The sequence below is a fragment of the Ahaetulla prasina genome, chromosome 2, assembly GCF_028640845.1.
Source record: "Ahaetulla prasina isolate Xishuangbanna chromosome 2, ASM2864084v1, whole genome shotgun sequence".
In the NCBI taxonomy this organism is placed as follows: domain Eukaryota; kingdom Metazoa; phylum Chordata; class Lepidosauria; order Squamata; family Colubridae; genus Ahaetulla; species Ahaetulla prasina.
Window position 1 is genome coordinate 186,681,047 of NC_080540.1, and position 20,409 is coordinate 186,701,455.

The window sequence follows — 20,409 nt, forward strand, 5'->3', positions numbered from 1 at the left end:
AGGATTATAGGAAGAGACCACAGAGTCAGGTAAAGTATTCCAAGCACTGATGATTCTGTTACAGAAGTCATATTTTTTGCAATCTAGATTAAAGCGGTTGACATTAAGTTTAAATCTATTGGTTGCTCTTGTATTATTGCAATTAAAGCTGAAGTAGTCTTTAACAGGAAGGACATTACAATAGATGATTGTATGAGTTAAACTTAAAATTAAACTTATATATATATAAATATATTATATATATTTATATACTATTTATATACTATATAATCTATTTAAGATAGATGATATTCTTTTTTCGTTTTGATTTACTCTTCTTCTTTCCTATTTTTCTTGTAAAGCATAGCAAAGAAAGTACTGAAATGGGCAAGGGATGATAGAGAGATGTTTCTTTTGTTGTTGTTCTGAGTTACTTTTCCTTTTTTCTCACTCTCTTCTTCTTCTTCCTTTTCCTTTTTTCTTTTTTAATTAGATGACATGATTAGAAGTTAGATAAGAAAGAAAGGGAAAGGTTTTTTTAATAAAGGGTGATATAATCAAAAGCTAGAATAAGTGATAGAAACAAGAAAAGGGGGAATATTGGTGTAGACCTTTTATATAACAAAATGAAAGTAATAACAAGAGAAAATGTGGAATAATTGAATAATGATAGACTAAATTAATATAAGTAAGCATTATTATTAGAAATATATAAGTGGATTGAGCGCAAGGATTATGATTAATTTAATTAGCTTTATTAGAATGTATGACACTCAGGTGCAACACTGTTCACGCATTGATTTGATATTTTGTTTAAAAAAAACTTGAAAAAAACCTACCAACAATCAAATTGGATGGACCTATTCCCATTCGCAGAGGTGGCATACAACAATGCAGTGCATAGTAGCACTGGACTAAAACCTTTTCAAGTCATCAGTGGCATGGAATTTGTCCCCATGCCTGAGCTGCCTAGGGACCTGCCATCATCCACGTCATTAAATGAATGGAGTTCTTAAAAGAATCCTGGGAAAACACTAAGTGCGCATTGGAAGAAGTGGCCAGAATCTATAAAGCCTAAGCCAACAAACACTGCTCTGCCCAGTCAACCTTTTGAGTAGAAGATAGAGTCTACCTGTCCACAAAATATTTAAAGTTAAAATTACCCTGCAAGAAATTGGGTCCAAAATTCATAGGGCCTTTTCCTATAGTGAAAGTAATTAACCCAGTGACAGTGCAGTTGAAGCTCCCCACCCACCCCCCGCAGGGGAAAGTGCATCCGGTATTGTCTTTTGAAGCCGGTGGTGAGCTCCCAGTTCAGGCCGGTAGATCAGGCAGTCCCAAAGCGAATTGTAGTTGAAGGGGAAAAGCATTACGAGATAAAGCGAATCCTAGATTCAAGGCTGCATAGGAGCCAACTGCAATACCTAGTACAGTGGAAGGATGCACCCGCTCCGAGGCCTCATAGGTGAAGAGTTGGGATGTGAAAGCTGATAAATTAGTCAGGCAGTTCCATGATAGGCATCCCCAAAAACCCAAAGGGGCCCCAGGGGGAGGAAGGGGAGGTTAGAGTCTTCTTCTTATATTCTCTTGAAGGCGGTCCTCTTCAACTGAGGTGGGGGGAGCCTGTCAACCCTGAAGCTGGTTAGACAGTGGCCAACTTTCTATTCTACTGGAGTTTTTCTTTTCTTCAAAGCTTAAGGGCTGACACAGACTGGAGATGAGGGATAGGGAGGGGGGTGCAGAGATAGCTGGGCTGCTATAACCAAAACAACATTCTTTCCCTTGGGAACCAAGGTCATGTGTGTAGATGGTTGGAAAGTAGAGACCGGGGTCATCCATCAGCTGGACTGTATGCTGACTGGACCATGTGGCTGATGCCTCGGGGGGGGGGGGGGGAAGTGACAACCTTTTAATTAAGGGGAAAACCGGCAGGAACTTTAAAGCCAGTTTTCACTAGCATTGTGCCAATATGACATACCATAATAAAATGTTCTTTGAAAACCTCAGGCCTCAGAGTTCTTTCATTCAGGGGTGTGTTAGTTGGGACCCTGACAGCAGGGAGGTGAAGAAACCTCTCATGTAAAAAGGAAGCAGAGGAGGGAACAAGAAACAACTTGAAAAATCATGTTTGAACCTGAACAAAGCATCTGATGGGAGTTGCTGACACCACGTTACCCTAGGAGGTGCAACATGAACTAGGCTCAAGTAGGAAAATGACAGGATATATTTGAGAACAGATAATCATCATACTCAAAATCAGTAGACCAGCAACGGTCCGTGGCATGCCAGCAACAGGGCTGTGCAAACAAGTGAAACCCAGCGGGATGCAGGAGCATGCAAAACCACGCTCCCTCCGGTCCATGGAAAAAACTTTCTCCATGGAACCAGTCCCTAGTACCTAAAAGGTTGATAACAGCTGAGTAAAAAAAAAAAAAGCCTGTGATGATCGTGCAGCTTAGCTGGGATCGTCAGAACCCTTTAAAAGCATGTTTTCTACAGCCTCTTCAGCCCAAGAGGTTGTAGAAAAAATGCTTTTAAAAGGCTCCTCTGGTGATCCCAGCTGAGTTGCCTGATTGACAGAACCCTTTAAAAGCAGTTTTTCTACAACCGCTTCGGCCCAAGAGTTTGTAGAAAAAATGCTTTTAAAAGTTAAAAAAAAAAAGTTGGCCACGCCCACCCAGTCACATTACCCCCACCAAGCAACGCCCACAGAACCGGTAGCAACAAATTTTACATTTCACCCCTGGTTTATATGGGAAGCATAGATGATATTGATCCGGCTCCAACGTCAAGTTACATCCGGTATTTTTACCATCTAGCCGACCAACCAAGCCAGACCACCTTGCCTCCGGGAACCCCATACAGATGTTGACCTGAAATGTAGCTGGCTAGAAAGGGATGGCTGATAGTGGACTAATGAGCTTTCTCTCTAGATTTGATGTAATAATCTTTCAAGAAACCTGGTTAACCAAAGTGGACAAACAAGTACAACTGCCAGGCTTTCAGGGATGGGCCTCCCCCGCCCCAAAAAACAAAAAACAAAGGGAGGTATGGTGGGGTATGCATTCCTATAAAGCAAGAGTTGCAATGGCAGGGGGAGAAACTATATAATGAAGATAAGTATTCATACTTCCATGCTGTTAAATTTGGATATGAAGAGTTCAAGTTAATATTCGTAAATGCGTATATCTCTCCAAACACATCCCGGTATTATAACTCTGAATACTGGATGGGCTTGGAAGTTATCCTAAATGATATATCTGTATTGTACCCTCAGTCCATATTACTAGGAGATTTGAACGTTAGGTTGGGTCTCTCTTTGTATGAGCTCGCCCAGAGGAAGGGAGTCCCAAGGGAGGTTTTTGATAACCATCCTCAGTGGCTCTCGAGAGACTGCAAAAGTAATGGTGCTGGCCTGTTCCTAGTCTCCTTAATTTTTAAGGGTAATCTCCAAATTCTGGGAGATAATAAGAGTTACACGTATCCTTACGTATACCACTCAGCCAATTCAAGCAGTGTACTGGATCTCTTTTGTGTGTCTAGAGATAAAGTCAACCTCTTTTCGGAGGTTACAGTACACCTTAGTGACAACAGTGACCATCAGCCTGTCAGCGTGACATTGCAAGGCCACTCAGATTTAAGACCATATAACATGGCTCACCAAAAAAGTAGAGGTGATCCAAAATAAAAGATTAATTTGGGCCAAAGTTGATACTAAGGCAATATTAGAATGCCATAAAACAGAGAATGCTATTAAGTGGGCTAGAACAGTTCAGTCATCTACTGGATGTCAGCCTTCAATGCATTCTCTAATCTCTGTAATATTCTGAAGAAACACCTAACAACTAAATCTGTTACAAAAAGAGCCCGAGTGGGTAGACCCTGTTGGTTTGATCCTGAATGCCAGTGACTGAAAAAGAAATTGAAGGCAACCATGAAGCTCACCCAGAGGAATCTTCCTGCTCATATACAAGCTGATGTTACACACAAGAAGGGAATATAAAAAAATTATAACATTAAAGAAAAGAAGTTTTGCCATTTCAATGTGGTCAGAACTTGAGTTGGTTGCCAGAAGTCACAACTCAGTATTTTGGCACTGTAGCATGTGTCCTTGAGGAATGGAAATTTGCGTTTGACATACCAATCTCTGCTGAGGACTGGAAGAATTACAAGTGTTTGTTTGCCTCCATGGAACCTGCAGAGAAACTACCTCTAAGTTCTCCTAGAACTCTCCCCCCTCCCCCTTGGCCACCAGTCTTGGAAAAGGAAATACAATCCATCATCAAAAGTTTAAAGAGTAATAAAGCCCCAGGTGAGGATTTTTTACCAGCAGAATTATTCAAGAAATTCCCCAATTGGTGGGGCCCAGTATTGGCAGGCTTTTTACACATATAAATAACACCTGCCATATACCAGATGGGTGGAAGATGGTAATAGTTGTCCCCATATATAAAAAAGGAAATAAAAAGGATCCTAGTAATTATAGGCCTATTAAATATATGCTAGGTTCTTTTGAACAGAATTGAAATCTGGGAAGAGGAAAACAATATTCTCACAGAAGAACAAGCAGGTTTTAGACAAAGCTGATCCACTATTGATAAGTGCTTGTCTTGAACCATCTAATTGCCAAATATGCCTATAAGAGGAGACCTCTGTTTGCTGCCTTTATAGACCTTAAAATAACATTTGCTATGGTAAACTGATATCTCTTAAAATAGAACCTAGCCTGCTGGCTTTGATTAAAGCCCTTTACATAAGTACCTGTTTGAGGGTGTGGTATGGGGTTAATGGGGCCCTGACTAATTGGATTCACACAAATAAAGGGATAAGACAAGGGTGTATCCTGGCCACATTATTATTTAGTTTATATATCAATGACTTGCTAGAGTTAATGATCCCATGGTACACATGCCATGATCCTAAATACTTACTGTAACAGCTTGTTTTATGCTGATGATATGATTTTATTATCCTATTCACTAGTAGGATTATGTAGGCTATTAAGAAGATTCAGTTCTTATTGCCAGGATAACTCCTTAATCATTAGTAAATCTAAATTTAGGCGTAACCTTTTCCAAGACTGGATCTTGGGCTTGCCATCATCAATGGAGTACATTCAGAGCAAACGCCCGTTTGAATTTATTGCTTAAACTAAACAACCATAGTTACCCAGAGTCCCTAGCCCCATTAATTAAAGTATACAAAGCTAAGGTTACTCCATACCATGAAATTAAAATTTGTTACTACCAGTTCTTATCATTATCTCCCAGAATTTGGAGATTACCCTTAAAAATTAAGGAGACTAGGAGCAGGCCAGCACCATTACTTTTGCAGTCTCTCGAGAGCCACTGAGGATGGTTATCAAAAACCTCCCTTGGGATTCCCTTCCTCTGGGCGTGGCTTGGTGGTGGTGGGGTAATGTGATTGGGTGGGCATGGCCAACTTTTTTTTTCTTTTAAAAGCGTTTTTTCTACAATCTCTTTGGCTGAAGAGGTGTAGAAAAAATGCTTTTAAAAGGCTGCTCTGACGATCCCAGCTGAGTTGCCTGATCATCCGAAGCTTTTCTTTTCTTTTAAAAGCATTGTTTTCTTTGCCTTTAGAAGAAAAAAGGCCTCTGATGATCAGGCAACTCAGCTGTGATCATCAGAGCAGCCTTTTAAAAGCATTTTTTTACAACCTCTTCAGCTAAAGAAAAAATGCTTTAAAAGTAAAAAAAAAAACCTCTGATAATTGCGCGACTCAGCTGGGCATAGGTGGGGGGGCAGGGATTTTTGCTACTGGTTCTCTGAATCACCCACCGTCATCGCTACCAGATTGGGCGATCCAGTCCGAACCGGGAGCATTTCACCCCTGCTTCATACCTCTTATATGGAGCAGAGGTTTGGGGTCTATATTCAACCACAGTCCCAGAACAAACACAGTCCCAGCATTTGAGATGTATTTTGGGTGTAGATCCAAGAACATTTGCTGCAGCAGTTAGAGCTGAACTGGGAATTCATACAATTCATGTACTATCCAAAATTAGAGCATATAACTACTGGTGCAAAGTCAATGAAATGGAGACTGATAGACTCTTCAAGTTATGTCTACTAGACCAAATAAAATTACAATCACAAATCTCCTGGCTCACCAAACTAACAAATTCTGTAAGAAGCTGTGGCCTTCCCTGTCCCTTGCATAACAGGAGAACAATTCAAAAAAAAAGAGCTGCCCAAAGAATTAAGGACATAGAAGCACATAATGATATAGCTATCCTTACTAAGGTGGGTAAATTGAAATGGCTGAGCAAATACAAACATACTTTTCAAGTAGACAGCTATTTGAAGATACAACTGCCAAAACATCTTAGGGAGATATTTATGCGAGCAAGATTCGAGCAGTTGACACAATGGTTAGATATGGGACATTCCATTCTATACCCTACAATATCCTCTGCATTTGCAGAGTGGCAGAGGTAGAAGACCTGGCTCACATCCTATTTGACTGTTGCTTGCATAAGGGGGTAAGAGACAGGTACCTTGGTCCATATACCAAACGAATGACCCATTGGGATCCCCATATCAAAACAATTTATTTTATGTGCAGCCAGAACCTGAAAATAATATTTAACACAGCACAGTACTTAAACAAAATAGTTTGGCTGAGATCTGCATGCGTGGGACTGATTGGGATAGATTGTAAGGGTGACACCGAAATATAATTTTATGTCATTTTATTCTATTTTATAAATTTATGTATTAAATTAAATTATATTGTATCTTATCCTATTGCATTTTACTCTACTCTTATTTTAAATTGTTTGAATAAGATTTTATTGGCGATATGTGTTTGCACCTCGTGCTTTGATACGGCCTATAGCCGTGATGGCAAACCTATGGCACGCGTGCCACTTGTGCTACATGTAGCCATATTAGTGGGCACGTGAGCTCAACTGATTTTCAGGCCTTCTGGGCCCACCAGAAGTAGGGAAACAGGCTGTTTCCTGCCTCCAGAGGGCTGGGTGGTAGTGGGGAAGGCCCGTTTTTCTCTCTCACCTGGCTCCAGAGCCTCTCTATGAGTCTGGGGAGGGCGAAAACTGCCTTTCCCACCCCTCTGGAGGCCCTCCAGAGGCCAGAAACGGCCCGTTTGCCAACTTCCGGTTGGACAGGTAGTGACATTTTTTGCTGTTCCCAGCCTCGCGACCCCCCATGCCCCCCCAGCATGCAATGGCAAAAAAGTTAGCCATCACTGGCCTATAGGCTAATTAATTAATTAATTAATTAATTAATTATTTATTTATTTATTTATTTATTTATTTATTTATTTATTATCAAAGTTATCATTTTAAACTGTATTTTATCCAATTCTATTTTAAATTATTTTTATCAGATTTTAGTAATAATTTGTGTTTGGAACTTTGCACTTTGATATGGCCCAAGGGCTAATCAATAAAGTAAACTTTAAACATAAACAAACCTAAAAGATTGGGGGCCAGTGCTCAAAATGATCTAAAAGGACAGTAGCTCTCTTGGTCATATCTTGATGTTTGCAAATAAATTGATTCACCTGGGATAATAAAAGATGCTGTTTTTTGGAATTTGTTTCTAAACCTAAGAGATTCTTCAACTTTAAAATATTGTAAATGTTTAAATTAAACAAGAATTTCTACAACTATCCTCAGAAATAAAATGAAGCAATAAATTGATAAATTACTGCAATTTCAGATGATATTGGCAGATGTCTGGACCCATGAGTTCAACCATGTCTCAAGCCAAACTGTGACTTTTCAGAAGGTTTTGATCTGGCAGAAGTTCCAGAATGTAACTTTTTTGGGGAAAGAAATAAAACATTTTTTTTTCATTTTATGCACACCTCTAATATTTACTCTTGCCTGATAGAAATAATTATTAGCACTGGCCATTAGTATCCCATGATGATATTAAGCTATTATAGTAAAATTGAGGGATGAGAAGCTTACAATGGATAAGGGTGAATTACTTAGTTATAATCCAAATGAGTGGATGGGAGAGAAATAATGATGTGACAGAGAAAAATGATGCTGAACATGCTTCTGCTGTAGTATTTTTTGCATCAAATCCAAAGAGAACATAATAAAAACAATTAAAACCACAGAAAATCTGACTGACTTGGTGGGCATCATGCACAAACTCAGATCTGTACTCAGGGAGCATATATTCACAATTTTTTCCCTCATGAGACAAAAATCAATGAGTTGACTCTCAGTCACAAATGGAAAGGCTAACAGAGGTAGCAGCTGCAGGATAGGAAGAACAACATCTCCATCATAACTGATGTGGCAGGATAGGAGAACTCAATGCCAGATTCAGATTTGAGCTCCTATTCTTTCCCTTTTCTCAGTGATCTAGGTCCAGTGGTTTCTTGCGTATCCAGAAGTCAAGCATTCTGAATGCAAACATCTCCTTGAGTTTGAACTCTAAAAAGTAGGAGCTATGTCCTTCTGTATATTATACTATTTAGAATGGGAGGAATCTCACCAGGAATCCTATCCTCACCAACATTCCAAATAGGCTAATGAATAGGTACAGAATCCTTATGTGTGAACCATAAAAACAACAATGAAAAATGTAGCTTTGTTTTTCTTACCTCCAAGGCCACCCTTATCTTCTGTGAATTTGGGGCTCTCAGCCACAGGAGAAGATCTGACAGCCTGTAAAGATGGTGCACTACAATCCTCTCTCTCCTCTTCAGATTCTGCCTTGCGCTTGATTGCCAAAGCCTGGGGCTTGCTCTGTGTAGGAAGAACACTTCGAAATGTTACATATATTTTAGTGAAAATATTATACAATCTATTTTAAGTATTATTAAAATCCAAGATTCCAGCCATCAAATCAAGGCTGCATGGAAAGAAGCAACAGAGAACCACAGACAATAGAGATTACCTATCTCTTTCAATTGCACCTTTCCTCAAAAGAAACCAATAATTTCTGTCTCACTTATCTAGAAATATAAGGAAATCAATTACTCATTTAAAATAATTGATTTTTTTCTCAATAACAGACTAGCCCATTATACTTGTTCCCCTGCAACTCTGTTTCCTTCTACATAGGCAAGGGGCCCCTTACTGATAATTGGACTGGCTGTATATAATATGCCAGTGATTGCGAACCTTTTTGCCATCATGTACCAAAAGTGGGAAGGGGAGGCGTCGCACACGTGCCAACACCCATAATTCTATGTGCCCTGCCCCCGTGCATGCGCACATGACACTCCCCTCGCACTCCCCTCCACTTTTGGCCCGGTGGGCCCAGATGGCCCATTTTTTGATCTCACCAGGCTTTAGAGCCTTTCTAGGAGCCTGGGGAGGGGCGAAAACGGTCTCCCCCCTCCGGAGGCCGAAAACGGCCCGTTTACCAACTTCCGCTGGGACCAGAAAGCCCATTTTTTTGCTCTCCTCAGGCTCCAGAGCCTTTCTAGGATCCTTGAGAGGACCAAAACGGCCTTCCCCACCCCCATCGAGGCCCTCCGGAGGACAGAAAAGGCCCATTTGCCAACTTTCTGTGGGACCGGAAGTTGGCAAATGGGCCATTTCTGGGCTCAGGGGCCTCCAGGGGTGGGGAAGGCCATTTGCCCCCCGGCCCCTAGAACGGCTCTGGAGCTTGAGGAAAGCATAAATGGGCCTTCCCACTCCCACCAGGCCCTCCGGAGGTAGGAAACAGCATGTTTCCCTATTGCAGGTAGGCCCAGAAGGCCGAAAATCAGCTGGCTGGTGCACATATGCGTTGGAGCTGAGCTCGCCACCAATATGGCTACGTGTGCACCTGTGGCACACGTGCCAACACCCATAATTCTATGTGCCCTGCCCCGTGCATGCGCACATGACACTCCCTCGCACTCCCTCCACTTTTGGCCGGTGGGCCCAGATGGCCCATTTTTGATCTCACCAGGCTTTAGAGCCTTTCTAGGAGCCTGGGAGGCGGCAGTCTCCCCCTCCGGAGGCAGCAGCCCGTTTACCAACTTCCGCTGGGACCAGAAAGCCCATTTTTTTGCTCTCCTCAGGCTCCAGAGCCTTTCTAGGATCCTTGAGAGGACCAAAGCGGCCTTCCCACCCCCATCGAGGCCCTCCGGAGGACAGAAAAGGCCCATTTGCCAACTTTCTGTGGGACCGGAAGTTGGCAAATGGGCCATTTCTGGGCTCCAGGGGGCCTCCAGGGGGTGGGGAAGGCCATTTGCCCCCCGGCCCCTAGAACGGCTCTGGAGCTTGAGGAAAGCATAAATGGGCCTTCCCCACTCCCACCAGGCCCTCCGGAGGTAGGAAACAGCATGTTTCCCTATTGCAGGTAGGCCCAGAAGGCCCGAAAATCAGCTGGCTGGTGCACATATGCGCGTTGGAGCTGAGCTCGCCCACCAATATGGCTACGTGTGCCACCTGTGGCACACGTGCCATACGTTCACCATCACAGTAATATGCTGTGGCTGATGCTTGAGTAAGAATTGGAAATTAAGTAGTGCTCTTCACCTGCGCTGTGCCCTGTGCTACATTGGCTCCAGAGGTGAGCGGAGGAAGGGCTTCTTGTAGAGAAGGTGGTGGTGGTGATGATGATACTGAAGAAGAGGAAGAAGAAGGGGAAGAGATCTGTGCTAATGAGGATGCTGTATGGGTTTGGGATACTGGCTGCATTAAAGCTGGCACACCCCGGGGGGGCTGCACAGCTGTGTTAATCTGAGGAAGTCCTAATGCCTGAGCTGAACCTTGCTGGCGATTTCCTACCACCTGTACTGGTATATGAGGTGGGGGCTGCTGGGAGGCTGACATTTTGGCAGCACCAATTTGTGGGGGTTTCAGAGAGGCTATAGGAGGCTTGGACTGAATAGGGACAGGGGTCTTAGTGACTGTCTGGCAATGACTGTCCTGCTGGAGCTGCACTGGCTGAAGTTGTGACTGCAACATGGGCTGGACAACAAGAGTTTGGGCTTGCTGTTGGCCATGAAGAGATGGGGTCTGTTGTGGAACTTGTGATGACCCTTGCTGCTGTTGGGTCATAGGTGGAGCTTGCTGCTGCTGCTGGGCCAGCTGGAGGTGTGTAGCAGTGTGCAGGAGTTGGGACTGACGATGCTGGAATGGCTGCTGGTGATGGATAGCAATTTGTTGCTGGATCACCACTTGCTTCTGGAGGTGAATTTGCTGCTGTTGCTGGATCAGTGAATGAGGCTGGATTTGGGTATACGTGGCTGTAAACAGCAAGAAAAAGGTTTAGCATCATCACTAAATACAGGTAGTCCTTGAGTTACAAATGTAATGGAGCCTGCCCATTCCATTTGTGGGAGTGAATCTTGTTCCTTGAACGAGATCACTCCCTCCTTTCACCCATGCATTCGCTATTCGAATGCGAGGCTCGTTAAGTGCATGACTTAACAGGGGTGGGGAGAAGGCCATGCGGGGCCTACTGCCTAAGACCACCCAAGGCCTCCCCAACCCACTGAAATACCTCATGCCCCCCAAATTGCTTCCCTCCCCAACCTGCCACACCAGGTCATTTACCTTGTGAAGATCTAGCTTGTGATGATCTATCTTCACAAGCAGATCCAGCCCTCCAAGGCTCCATTCGACCCACCATGGGACTCCCCCGGCTCATTGCAGGTCAAAATAGAACCTCCAAGGGCTGAATCTGAGCGCCAGGAGGCCAGATCCTGCTCTCTGAGGCTCCATTTCGGCCTGCAATAGGCCAGGGAAGGCCTCTGGACAGCCGAACGGGGCTTCTGAATGGCAGATCTGCCCCTCAGAATCTCCATTTCGGCTGGCAACATGCCGAGCCATGCCAAGTGGTTGTTCTTAAGGGCGAACAACTGTTGTGGTGCTGTAACATTCATACTTTCAGGCCTTGTTTGGAAACGCTTGGTGGCACTGATTGCATAACTTTGAATGTTCGCTACGGGAATGCTCGTAACCTGGGGATTACCTATACTTTAATGTAAGAAAATGAAGTCAGATACCCATACCCTAAAACAGGGGTCCTCAAACTTTTTAAACAGGGGTCCAATTCATGGTCCCTCACACTGTTGGGGGGGACAGACGAGCTGACTGGGCATGGCTAGGTGGTCATGTGACTGGTTGGGCGTGGCCAATTTAGCACTCCATTAAACAATACACACAAATTAAACTTTAATTTGTTATGCTCCTGGGTACGGAAAGCAGGTTAGTGAAGGGATGTGGCTGCCTTGGGGGGGGTGCTTCTGTGTGTGTGTGTGTGTGTCTCCCTCCCTCCCTTCCCTTCCTGGAGGCTGGGGAGACCAAAAACAGGCCCGGCTTGTAGCAGACCTCAATAAAACGAAGTCACTGGTGGCGAAACCAAGTTTGGCTTGTTCTTCAGTGGCGTCTTGCACAACTGCGGCTGAGTGAGCCAAGAGCTGTTTTTCCTTATATTCTGCCTTTGTTTCTGTTATTTTTATAATGTTCTCCGTTTTCACAGCCTGCAGAAATTTTTCTGTACTTTGGTTCACATAATCATTCAAAACTGATGATTCCAGCTAAGTAGCGTATCACTGGAACTGTCCATGTATTAATGGCTTTAATTATGTTTCCAGCATTCAGCTTTGATTTTAATATTTTGCGGACCTTCCTGATGTATTCCTTTTGTGTTAACTCTTTGACTTTTCCATTCAAGATGTTATCTGCTTCCAATATACCTAGGTATTTGTAACTATGATCCTTTGGTAATGCTTTCACTATGTTTCCATTTCCCAGTTCTATTCCTTCTATTTTTTTTCATTTTTCCTTGCTGCATGGGTAATATAGCACATATTTCAAGTCCAAAGTTCATTTTGATGTTGCTGCTGAACAGTTGAACTGTGATGAGTATTGATTTATTTTATTTATTTATTTATTTATTTATTAAATTTTTATACCGCCCTTCTCCCGAAGGACTCAGGGCGGTGTACAGCCAAAAATAAAAAACAGAATATGTACAATTAAGACATTTAAAACATAGCAAATTATAAAGGCTGATAATTAAAATTTAAGTTTAAAATTTTAAAATATTAAGAAAACCCAATTAAAATTCAACACTATTATGCCAGTCTCGCTTGAATGAATAAATATGTTTTGAGCTCACGACGGAAGGTCCGAAGATCAGGCACTTGACGCAGGCCAGGGGGAAGTTCGTTCCAGAGCGTCACTGCCCCCACAGAGAAGGCCCTACTCCTGGGGGCCGCCAGCCGACACTGTTTGGCAGACGGCACCCTGAGGAGACCCTCTCTGTGAGAGCGTACGGGTCGGTGGGAGGCAAAGGGTAACAGCAGGCGGTCTCGTAAGTACCCGGGTCCTAAGCCATGGAGCGCTTTAAAGATAGTTACCAGAATCTTGAAGCGCACCGAAGACCACAGGAAGCCAGTGCAAGCTACGGACAGCGATGTCACGTGGGAGCCACAGCGGCCCCCGTTACTACCCGCGCAGCCGCATTCTGGACTAACTGCAGCCTCCGGGTGCACCTCAAGGGCAGCCCCATGTAGAGAGCATTGCAATAATCCAGCCTAGATGTAACCAGAGCGTGAGTGACCGTGCATAAGGCATCCCGGTCAAGCAAGGGACGCAACTGGCGAACCAAGCGAACTTGGTAAAAGGCCCTCCTGGCGACGGCTGCCAGATGTTCATCAAAAGACAGCCGTCCATCCAGGAGGACGCCCAAGTTGCGAACCACCTCCTTTGGGGCCACTAACTCGCCCCCAACAGTCAGCTGCGGATGCAGCTGACTGTACCGGGATGCCGGCATCCACAGCCACTCCGTCTTGGAGGGATTGAGCTTGAGTCTGTTTCTCCCCATCCAGACCCGTACAGCTTCCAGGCACCGGGACAGCACTTCAACCGCTTCGTTGGGGTGGTCCGGGGTGGAAAAGTACAGCTGAGTATCATCAGCATACAGATAGTAACTCACCCCGAAACCACTGATGACCTCACCCAGCGGCTTCATATAGATGTTGAACAGGGTAGGCGAGAGAATCGACCCCTGCGGCACCCCACAAGTGAGGCGCCTCGAGGACGACCTCTGCCCCCCTGTCAACACCGTCTGCGACCGGTCAGAGAGATAGGAGGAGAACCACCGATAAACGGTGTCCCCTACTCCCAATCCCTCCAACCGGCGCAGCAGGATACCATGGTCGATGGTATCGAAGGCCGCTGAGAGATCTAATAGGACCAAGGCAGAGGAACAACCCCTGTCCCTGGCCCTCCAGAGGTCATCCACCAACGCGACCAAAGCCGTCTCCGTGCTATAACCGGGTCGGAAGCCAGACTGGAATGGGTCTAGATAGACAGTTTCCTCCAGGTGCCGGGGGAGCTGCCATGCAACCACACTCTCTACAACCTTCGCCACAAAGCGAAGTTTGGAGACTGGACGGTAATTACCCAAAACAGCTGGGTCCAGGGAAGGCTTCTTGAGGAGAGGTCTCACCACCGCCTCCTTCAAGGCGGCGGGGAAAACCCCTTCCATCAGAGAAGCATTTATAATCCCCTGGAGCCAGCCTCGTGTCACTTCCTGAGCAGCCAGCACTAACCAGGAAGGGCACGGGTCCAGTAAACATGTAGTTGCATGCAACCTCCCCAGCAACCTGTCCATGTCCTCGGGAGCCACAGAATCAAACTCATCCCAAATAACCTCAACAAGACGCGACTCTGTCATCCCGGCTGGATCATCACAATCTTGGTCCAAACTATCCTGAAGCTGAACGATTTTATCGTATAGATAACCGTTAAACTCCTCAGCTCGTCCCTGTAAGGGGTCATCCCGTCCCTCTTGATAGAGGAGGGAACGGGTCACCCGAAACAGGGCGGCCGGGCGGTTATCTGCCGATGCAATGAGGGTGGAAACGTAGGCAACCGCCTCCCTCATTGCCACTAGGTAGGTCCTAGTAAAGGACCTCACTAGTGTCCGATCAGCCTCGGAACAGCTAGACCTCCAAGTACTCTCTAGGCGTCTTCTCCGGCCTTTCATCTCTCTCAGCTCCTCGGAAGACCAGGGAGCCAATTGAGATCTACGCCGGGTCAGAGGCCGCAAAGGCACGACACGGTCCAAAGCCCCAGCCGCGGCCCGTTCCCAGGCCGCAACCAGTTCTTCAGTCGTGCCGTGGGTAAGATCCTCAGGAAACGGCCCAAGCTCTGTCAGGAACCTATCCGGGTCCATCAGGCGCCTGGGACGGAACCAACGCATTGGCTCCGTCTCCCTGCGGTGGTGAGCGGCGGTCCGAAAGTCTAGGCAAAGAAGAAAATGATCTGACCATGACACCGGTTCTTTCACTATATCTCCTAAATCCAGATCATTTACCCACTGACCAGAGATGAAAATCAAGTCTAGCGCGCCTCCCCCAATGTGTGTAGGGCCATCAGTTACTTGAATCAGGTCCAAGGCCGTCATGGAGGCCTGGAACTCCTGAACCACCGTTGACGACAAGCCGGCAGATGGCAGGTTGAAATCTCCCAAGACCAAAAGTCTGGGGATCTCAACCGCCACGCCAGCAAGCACCTCTAGTAGTTCAGGTAGGGCTGTAGTCACGCAGCAAGGAGCCAGGTACATGATCAACAGCCCCATCTGATTGCGGTGGCCCCACTTCACAAGGAGGGATTCACAGCCAGCTATCTGAGGAACAGTGGACTCCCTCGGCTCCAGACTTTCTTTAATCACAACCGCCACCCCCCCACCCCTACCTTGGGCCCTCGGCTGATGGAATGCACGGAAACCCGGAGGGCACAGTTCGACCAGGGGTACACCCCCTTCTGTGCCCAGCCAAGTCTCCGTAATGCCCATAAGGTCCGCGGACTCCTCTGAATCAGATCACAAATCAGGGAGCCTTATTGACCACGGACCGGGCATTGCAAAGCATCAGCGAGACCCAAGCTCTGAGGGTCTTGACCATCCGGGAGCAGTGAGGACTGAGGGGCGGAGCACGTGATCGCTTTTAGACATCGAACACGTGCTCCCAAAGAGCGTCGGCCCCTGCCTCCGCCATATCTGCCCCTCCCACTTACCGTACAGATAGAATAGCATTCTCTGCTCTGAACAGACCCCTCCCCCCCTGTCTTCGGACCAGCTAAAATAGTGTCGTGAGCGCGCGCTGGGACTGGACATACCCTCCCCAACGGGTCACTCCCCCTACCCGTCAATCCCCTCCCCCCCTTAAAAACCCCTTATTAAAAAACCTATCTAAAAACCCCCGAAGATTCTTCTTGGACGCATGCCACCTCTCCGGGTCCCAAGACCCTTCGTTAAGGCAGGCCCTCGATAGTGTGGAGGGCCATTCTTGCGAGGCGAGGGCACCTCGCAAGCGAAGAAGTTCAGAAGGTGAGTATCTCATGAGAAAAGGCGGCTAAAAGATGGTATGGCCCCCAGAGCGGTATAGATGATACACAGGATCTATTAAGTCTCAATGAAAAGTTGAGTCTCAGTAAATCCATTTAGAGCCTGGTGCAAGATGGTAAAAGATAGAAGTGTAGACACCGTCTTCGAAGGCAAAAGCCCTGATGAGCCGCTAATGATGGAATTCAAATGGCTCCAGATGACAAATGACAGTCACAGCACTTCAAGCACACAGGGGCAAGATTACACAGGGCAAGATGGCAAGATGACACCAACCAGTTTAGGGGTAGACGCAAACATCAAGGATATCCCTCTCCTCCTTCTCATTCCCCCATCGCCTCCATCACCCCCTCCCACCCACCATATGGCCCAGCCCAGTCATAGGCCCTCCGGTATGGTCCAGCCAAGCACACCATCAGGATCATATCGGCAGGCCATATTCAGTCCGCGGCCCATAGTTTGAGGACCCCTGCCGTAAAAGATAACAATTAGGGAAGGAGAAGCTAAGGGAACCTAGCAAATTAAAAACCCTTTAATTGTACCCACTCATGTAATTGCAAAACTTTTCCTTATGTTCTCTTCTTAATATTGATGAAAAACGAAATTCAGAAATCAAAGATTAGCCCTTTCCATCAAGCAGGCAAAGAGAATGGGAACATTTTTTTTCTTATGCCACTATTTCTCAACCTTGGCAATTTTAAGACTTCAACTCTCAGAATTCTTTAGCCAGCCCTATGATGAGGTCCACACATTTTAAAGTTTCCAAGGTTGAGCAACATTGCTTGTTGAAAAGGAACTATGTATGCCTAATCCTTGATATCACTGGTATAGAAGGACAAGTTGCCCTTGAGTGAGATTTCTCATCCTTGCAGAAAACAATTATGCCTGTTCAGTATCTCACTCATTGAGAATGAAGACAGTGTGACAAAACACAGCTCTCTTTACCAGGAACAAGAACCATGGAGCTTTTTCTTCAATCTAATCCAACATAGAAATGAGTAGTACCAATTTGCTAACCCAATTAAAATCTATCTTTCCTGTGATATGTAGCAATTATAAAAGCAGTGAACCTTGTCAAAGAATACAAAAGTTTCAAGAAGGCATTGGCAGGCTGCCTACAAAGAAAAGAATCACATGTAACATACCAGAGCTGATCAAAGTTTGACTTGGAGCTGGTGTAGCTGTCCTTGTCAGATTCATGCCCACAGTCTGTTGCCCGTTACCATCACCTTCAGCCTTCTTTGCTGCCACACTGTCTGCCTCTGTCTGACTTCCTTGGCTCACAGTCACTGCCTGAGGAGTAGAAGGTACTGGTAAAGGCTGAACTACACCAGTGCCTTTCCTTTGATAGTTGGATCCTGGGCCAGATGAAGTTGACTGGTTCAACCCAGTGGTAGCATGACTCCCTACTGACGAGGCCATGCCTCCAGAAATGCCATTACTTCCTGCACCTTGGCTGAGATTGAGTGACTGGCCTACATTGCCAGAAGATGCTTGTGTTACTGTCAAAGTCTGGCCAGCATGGGCAGCTTGGGGTATTACTGAAGACTGGGAATTCCCTGGCAAAGTAGCCTTTGGAGTAGAAGCTTGAAGTGATGCATTAGCTACTGAAGTCTGCTGGCTCCTGACAGCCAAATTCTGCACCTGGAAAATATAAGGAAAAAGAATAAGCCTTTACTGTAGGTTTCAAAGGGCCCAGTGTCCTGAAATTTACTGTTATTCAATCTACAGGAAAACTGCCCAATTTCTTCTGGGCCCAAAATGGGCCAATATCACTAAATACCACAGGGAAGGAGGCTCAAGTAATTTATAAAAGAATTGGTTACTTTGGCAAAGTTTTAATCTCTTATCTTTAAATTTAAAATCATATGGCAGTTCCTGGGCAGAACTAGATGAAAACATCTTTCTGCCATATGAATACTGTTCTGAGCAAACTCCTTCAGAATAATGTTACAGCATTCTGATGATTATTTATTTCACATTCCAATAACTCCAACTGGCAAAAGTTGATCTTTGCAAAGAAACAGCATTTAAGATGGAAAATAGATATGGGATAGAAAATAGATGCAGAACATTGTGGCCCACCCCCATCTTTCCAATGTGCCAAGCAGTGATGAGAAAGATAGTGTTCAGTGATCAAGCAGGCTAGAATTACAAGGCAGTAATTTTATAATTTTTGCATATCATGAGTTACAGTTAAATGATTACAACCTTTACATTTCCAATTTCCTATAGCATATTAATTTCCACTCACCCCTTATTTGAACAATTTCCTTTTATAAATTTTTCCCAATTTTTTATGTAATAATTATTTATACTTCTTATGTCAGAAGCATTTATTTAATGCTGCAACAATAAATGGTACACATTGTGAGAATGAGGATACAACAGACACGAATATTAGCATAGCTATTCAACTGTATAAATTCACTGCAACAATGATGTGTGTAATAAATGATGAATGCTTGCTATGAAACAAGAATACAGCATAAAATTAATGCTCTATTAGTGACACTGTGAAATTTAAGTATGCACGTAAGATTAGGACATGTCAGGCTGGTCATGGGAACCCCCAGAAAAGAATGTCACTGACCTGGTCTGTGTCTGTTTGGACCCCAGGAGCATGAGTGGAAGGCGATTCCTGCTGAACAGCAGCCACAGCCCCATTTGGCATCAAGATGAGCTGGGAAGTAAGAGGTACATTGCGGCCCAAGGTCCGGTTCACCTGCAACAGGTTCCCCAGCTGCGGCTGTTTGGGAAAGATTACATGGTATGGAGGTGGGACAGTAAAAGAGAGGAAGAAAGAAAATGAACCAAAAGCAAAAATGTTATAATCTGTCATGGATCAAGGGTCTCCCAACAGAAACTCATCCTGTATTTGCACTCTTTTCTTTGTCAGATAGAAAGCAGACATTACTTATTTACAGAGGGCAAATTATCATTTCCCCCCACTATTGTGCAAATAATAGATACCTAACAATTTACCCATTAGTTTATAAGTAGTAATGAAAGATGGATAATAAAAGTAAGGGACCTGTACTATTTGTGATAGTTAAGAAAGTATTTTCATATTACAGAAGTATAACGAAGAGAACCTATTCTCTAAATCTAAAACAAAAATCTGAAACCAAGCAATTTAAGCATTAGCTTTTCACAAATACGCAATTACCGTATTTTTCGCTGTATAAGACGCACCTTAATTTTGGGGGAGGAAAACAAGAAAAGAAGAATTCTGCCTCTGCCTACCAGCATTAGGATCAGCGGCGTCCTCACTTTCACTCGGATTTTGATAACGAGTAGCACAGATCTTTTTATCAGTTTAAAACAAATCCTATCACTCTATTTAACTGGAGTGGGTAAAGTAGGGTGGGGGATGATTTTCATGGGGGCAGAAGAGGGACTTGGCACTGAAGGCTCCACTCTCGAGACGCCCCCGTATTCCTACCTATAGCTGTAGGTTGTCAGGCCTGGAAACCATGCTAGGCCTTAGGTTTCCAGACGCTGCCACATTTTTCCCCTGAGGGGAAGAAGGGGGGTTGAGGGGTATGGTAACATTCTTCAAGCGGTCAAGGTTGGATTGTGTTCACATCTGCAGAAGGAGTGGCAAGAAGAGGTTTCGAATAAAGTGGAAGAACGTTGGACCATGTGACCGGCAAAGGGGTTAGGAGGGTGGGACTCTTGGGGTTTGTATAACTGGGGAAAGAATCCGGAAGTTTCAGTTTTGGAATTTCACTCATCGTGTGCCAGTTTTCTTATGCTAGTAAAGAACTCTGAAAGGCAATGGCTTCTGAGTTTTTTTTATGCAGAGGAGGTTTTTCTGGAACCCTGACATTATTCCAAAACTCCTAACTTTCTTTGGCTTAACGGTACCCTCTCCTCCGCTCAGGGGGCCCGTTAGGGGGGTGCTGGCCCCAGCCTCTGCAACCTCCACAGCGGTGCAAAGACCCAGCGAAGATGGAAGGCCAGCAAGCTGAACGCCTTGAAGGGGCAGAGAGGCTGGAATCTGAGGACTTGGTCGAGATCACCTACTTCCCATCGAAAGATATGACTCAAAAGCCTGAAGTGGTGGAGCCTGCTCGTCAGCTTGGTGCACGGCCTAAAGACTCCGATTCATGGGTAAGCTGTT

At 45.0% G+C, this 20,409-nt stretch overlaps 1 protein-coding gene across 9 annotated transcripts in view; it reads right to left on the reverse strand.

Annotated features, from left to right (window-relative positions):
• PHC1 (polyhomeotic homolog 1) overlaps positions 1 to 20,409 on the reverse strand; it is a 274,243-nt gene that overhangs the window by 116,296 nt on the left and 137,538 nt on the right. For all 9 annotated transcript variants that reach the window (XR_009153197.1, XM_058166767.1, XM_058166765.1 and 6 more), the window contains 4 exons: positions 18,877 to 19,032; positions 17,429 to 17,927; positions 10,457 to 11,169; positions 8,584 to 8,728 (listed from right to left, as the gene is read on the reverse strand). Coding sequence is in view for 8 of the 9 variants with exons in the window: in XM_058166767.1 (XP_058022750.1) it covers positions 8,584 to 8,728; positions 10,457 to 11,169; positions 17,429 to 17,927; positions 18,877 to 19,032 (1,513 nt within the window). In the remaining variant the exon portion in view is untranslated. The remainder of the gene's footprint in view (positions 1 to 8,583; positions 8,729 to 10,456; positions 11,170 to 17,428; positions 17,928 to 18,876; positions 19,033 to 20,409) is intronic.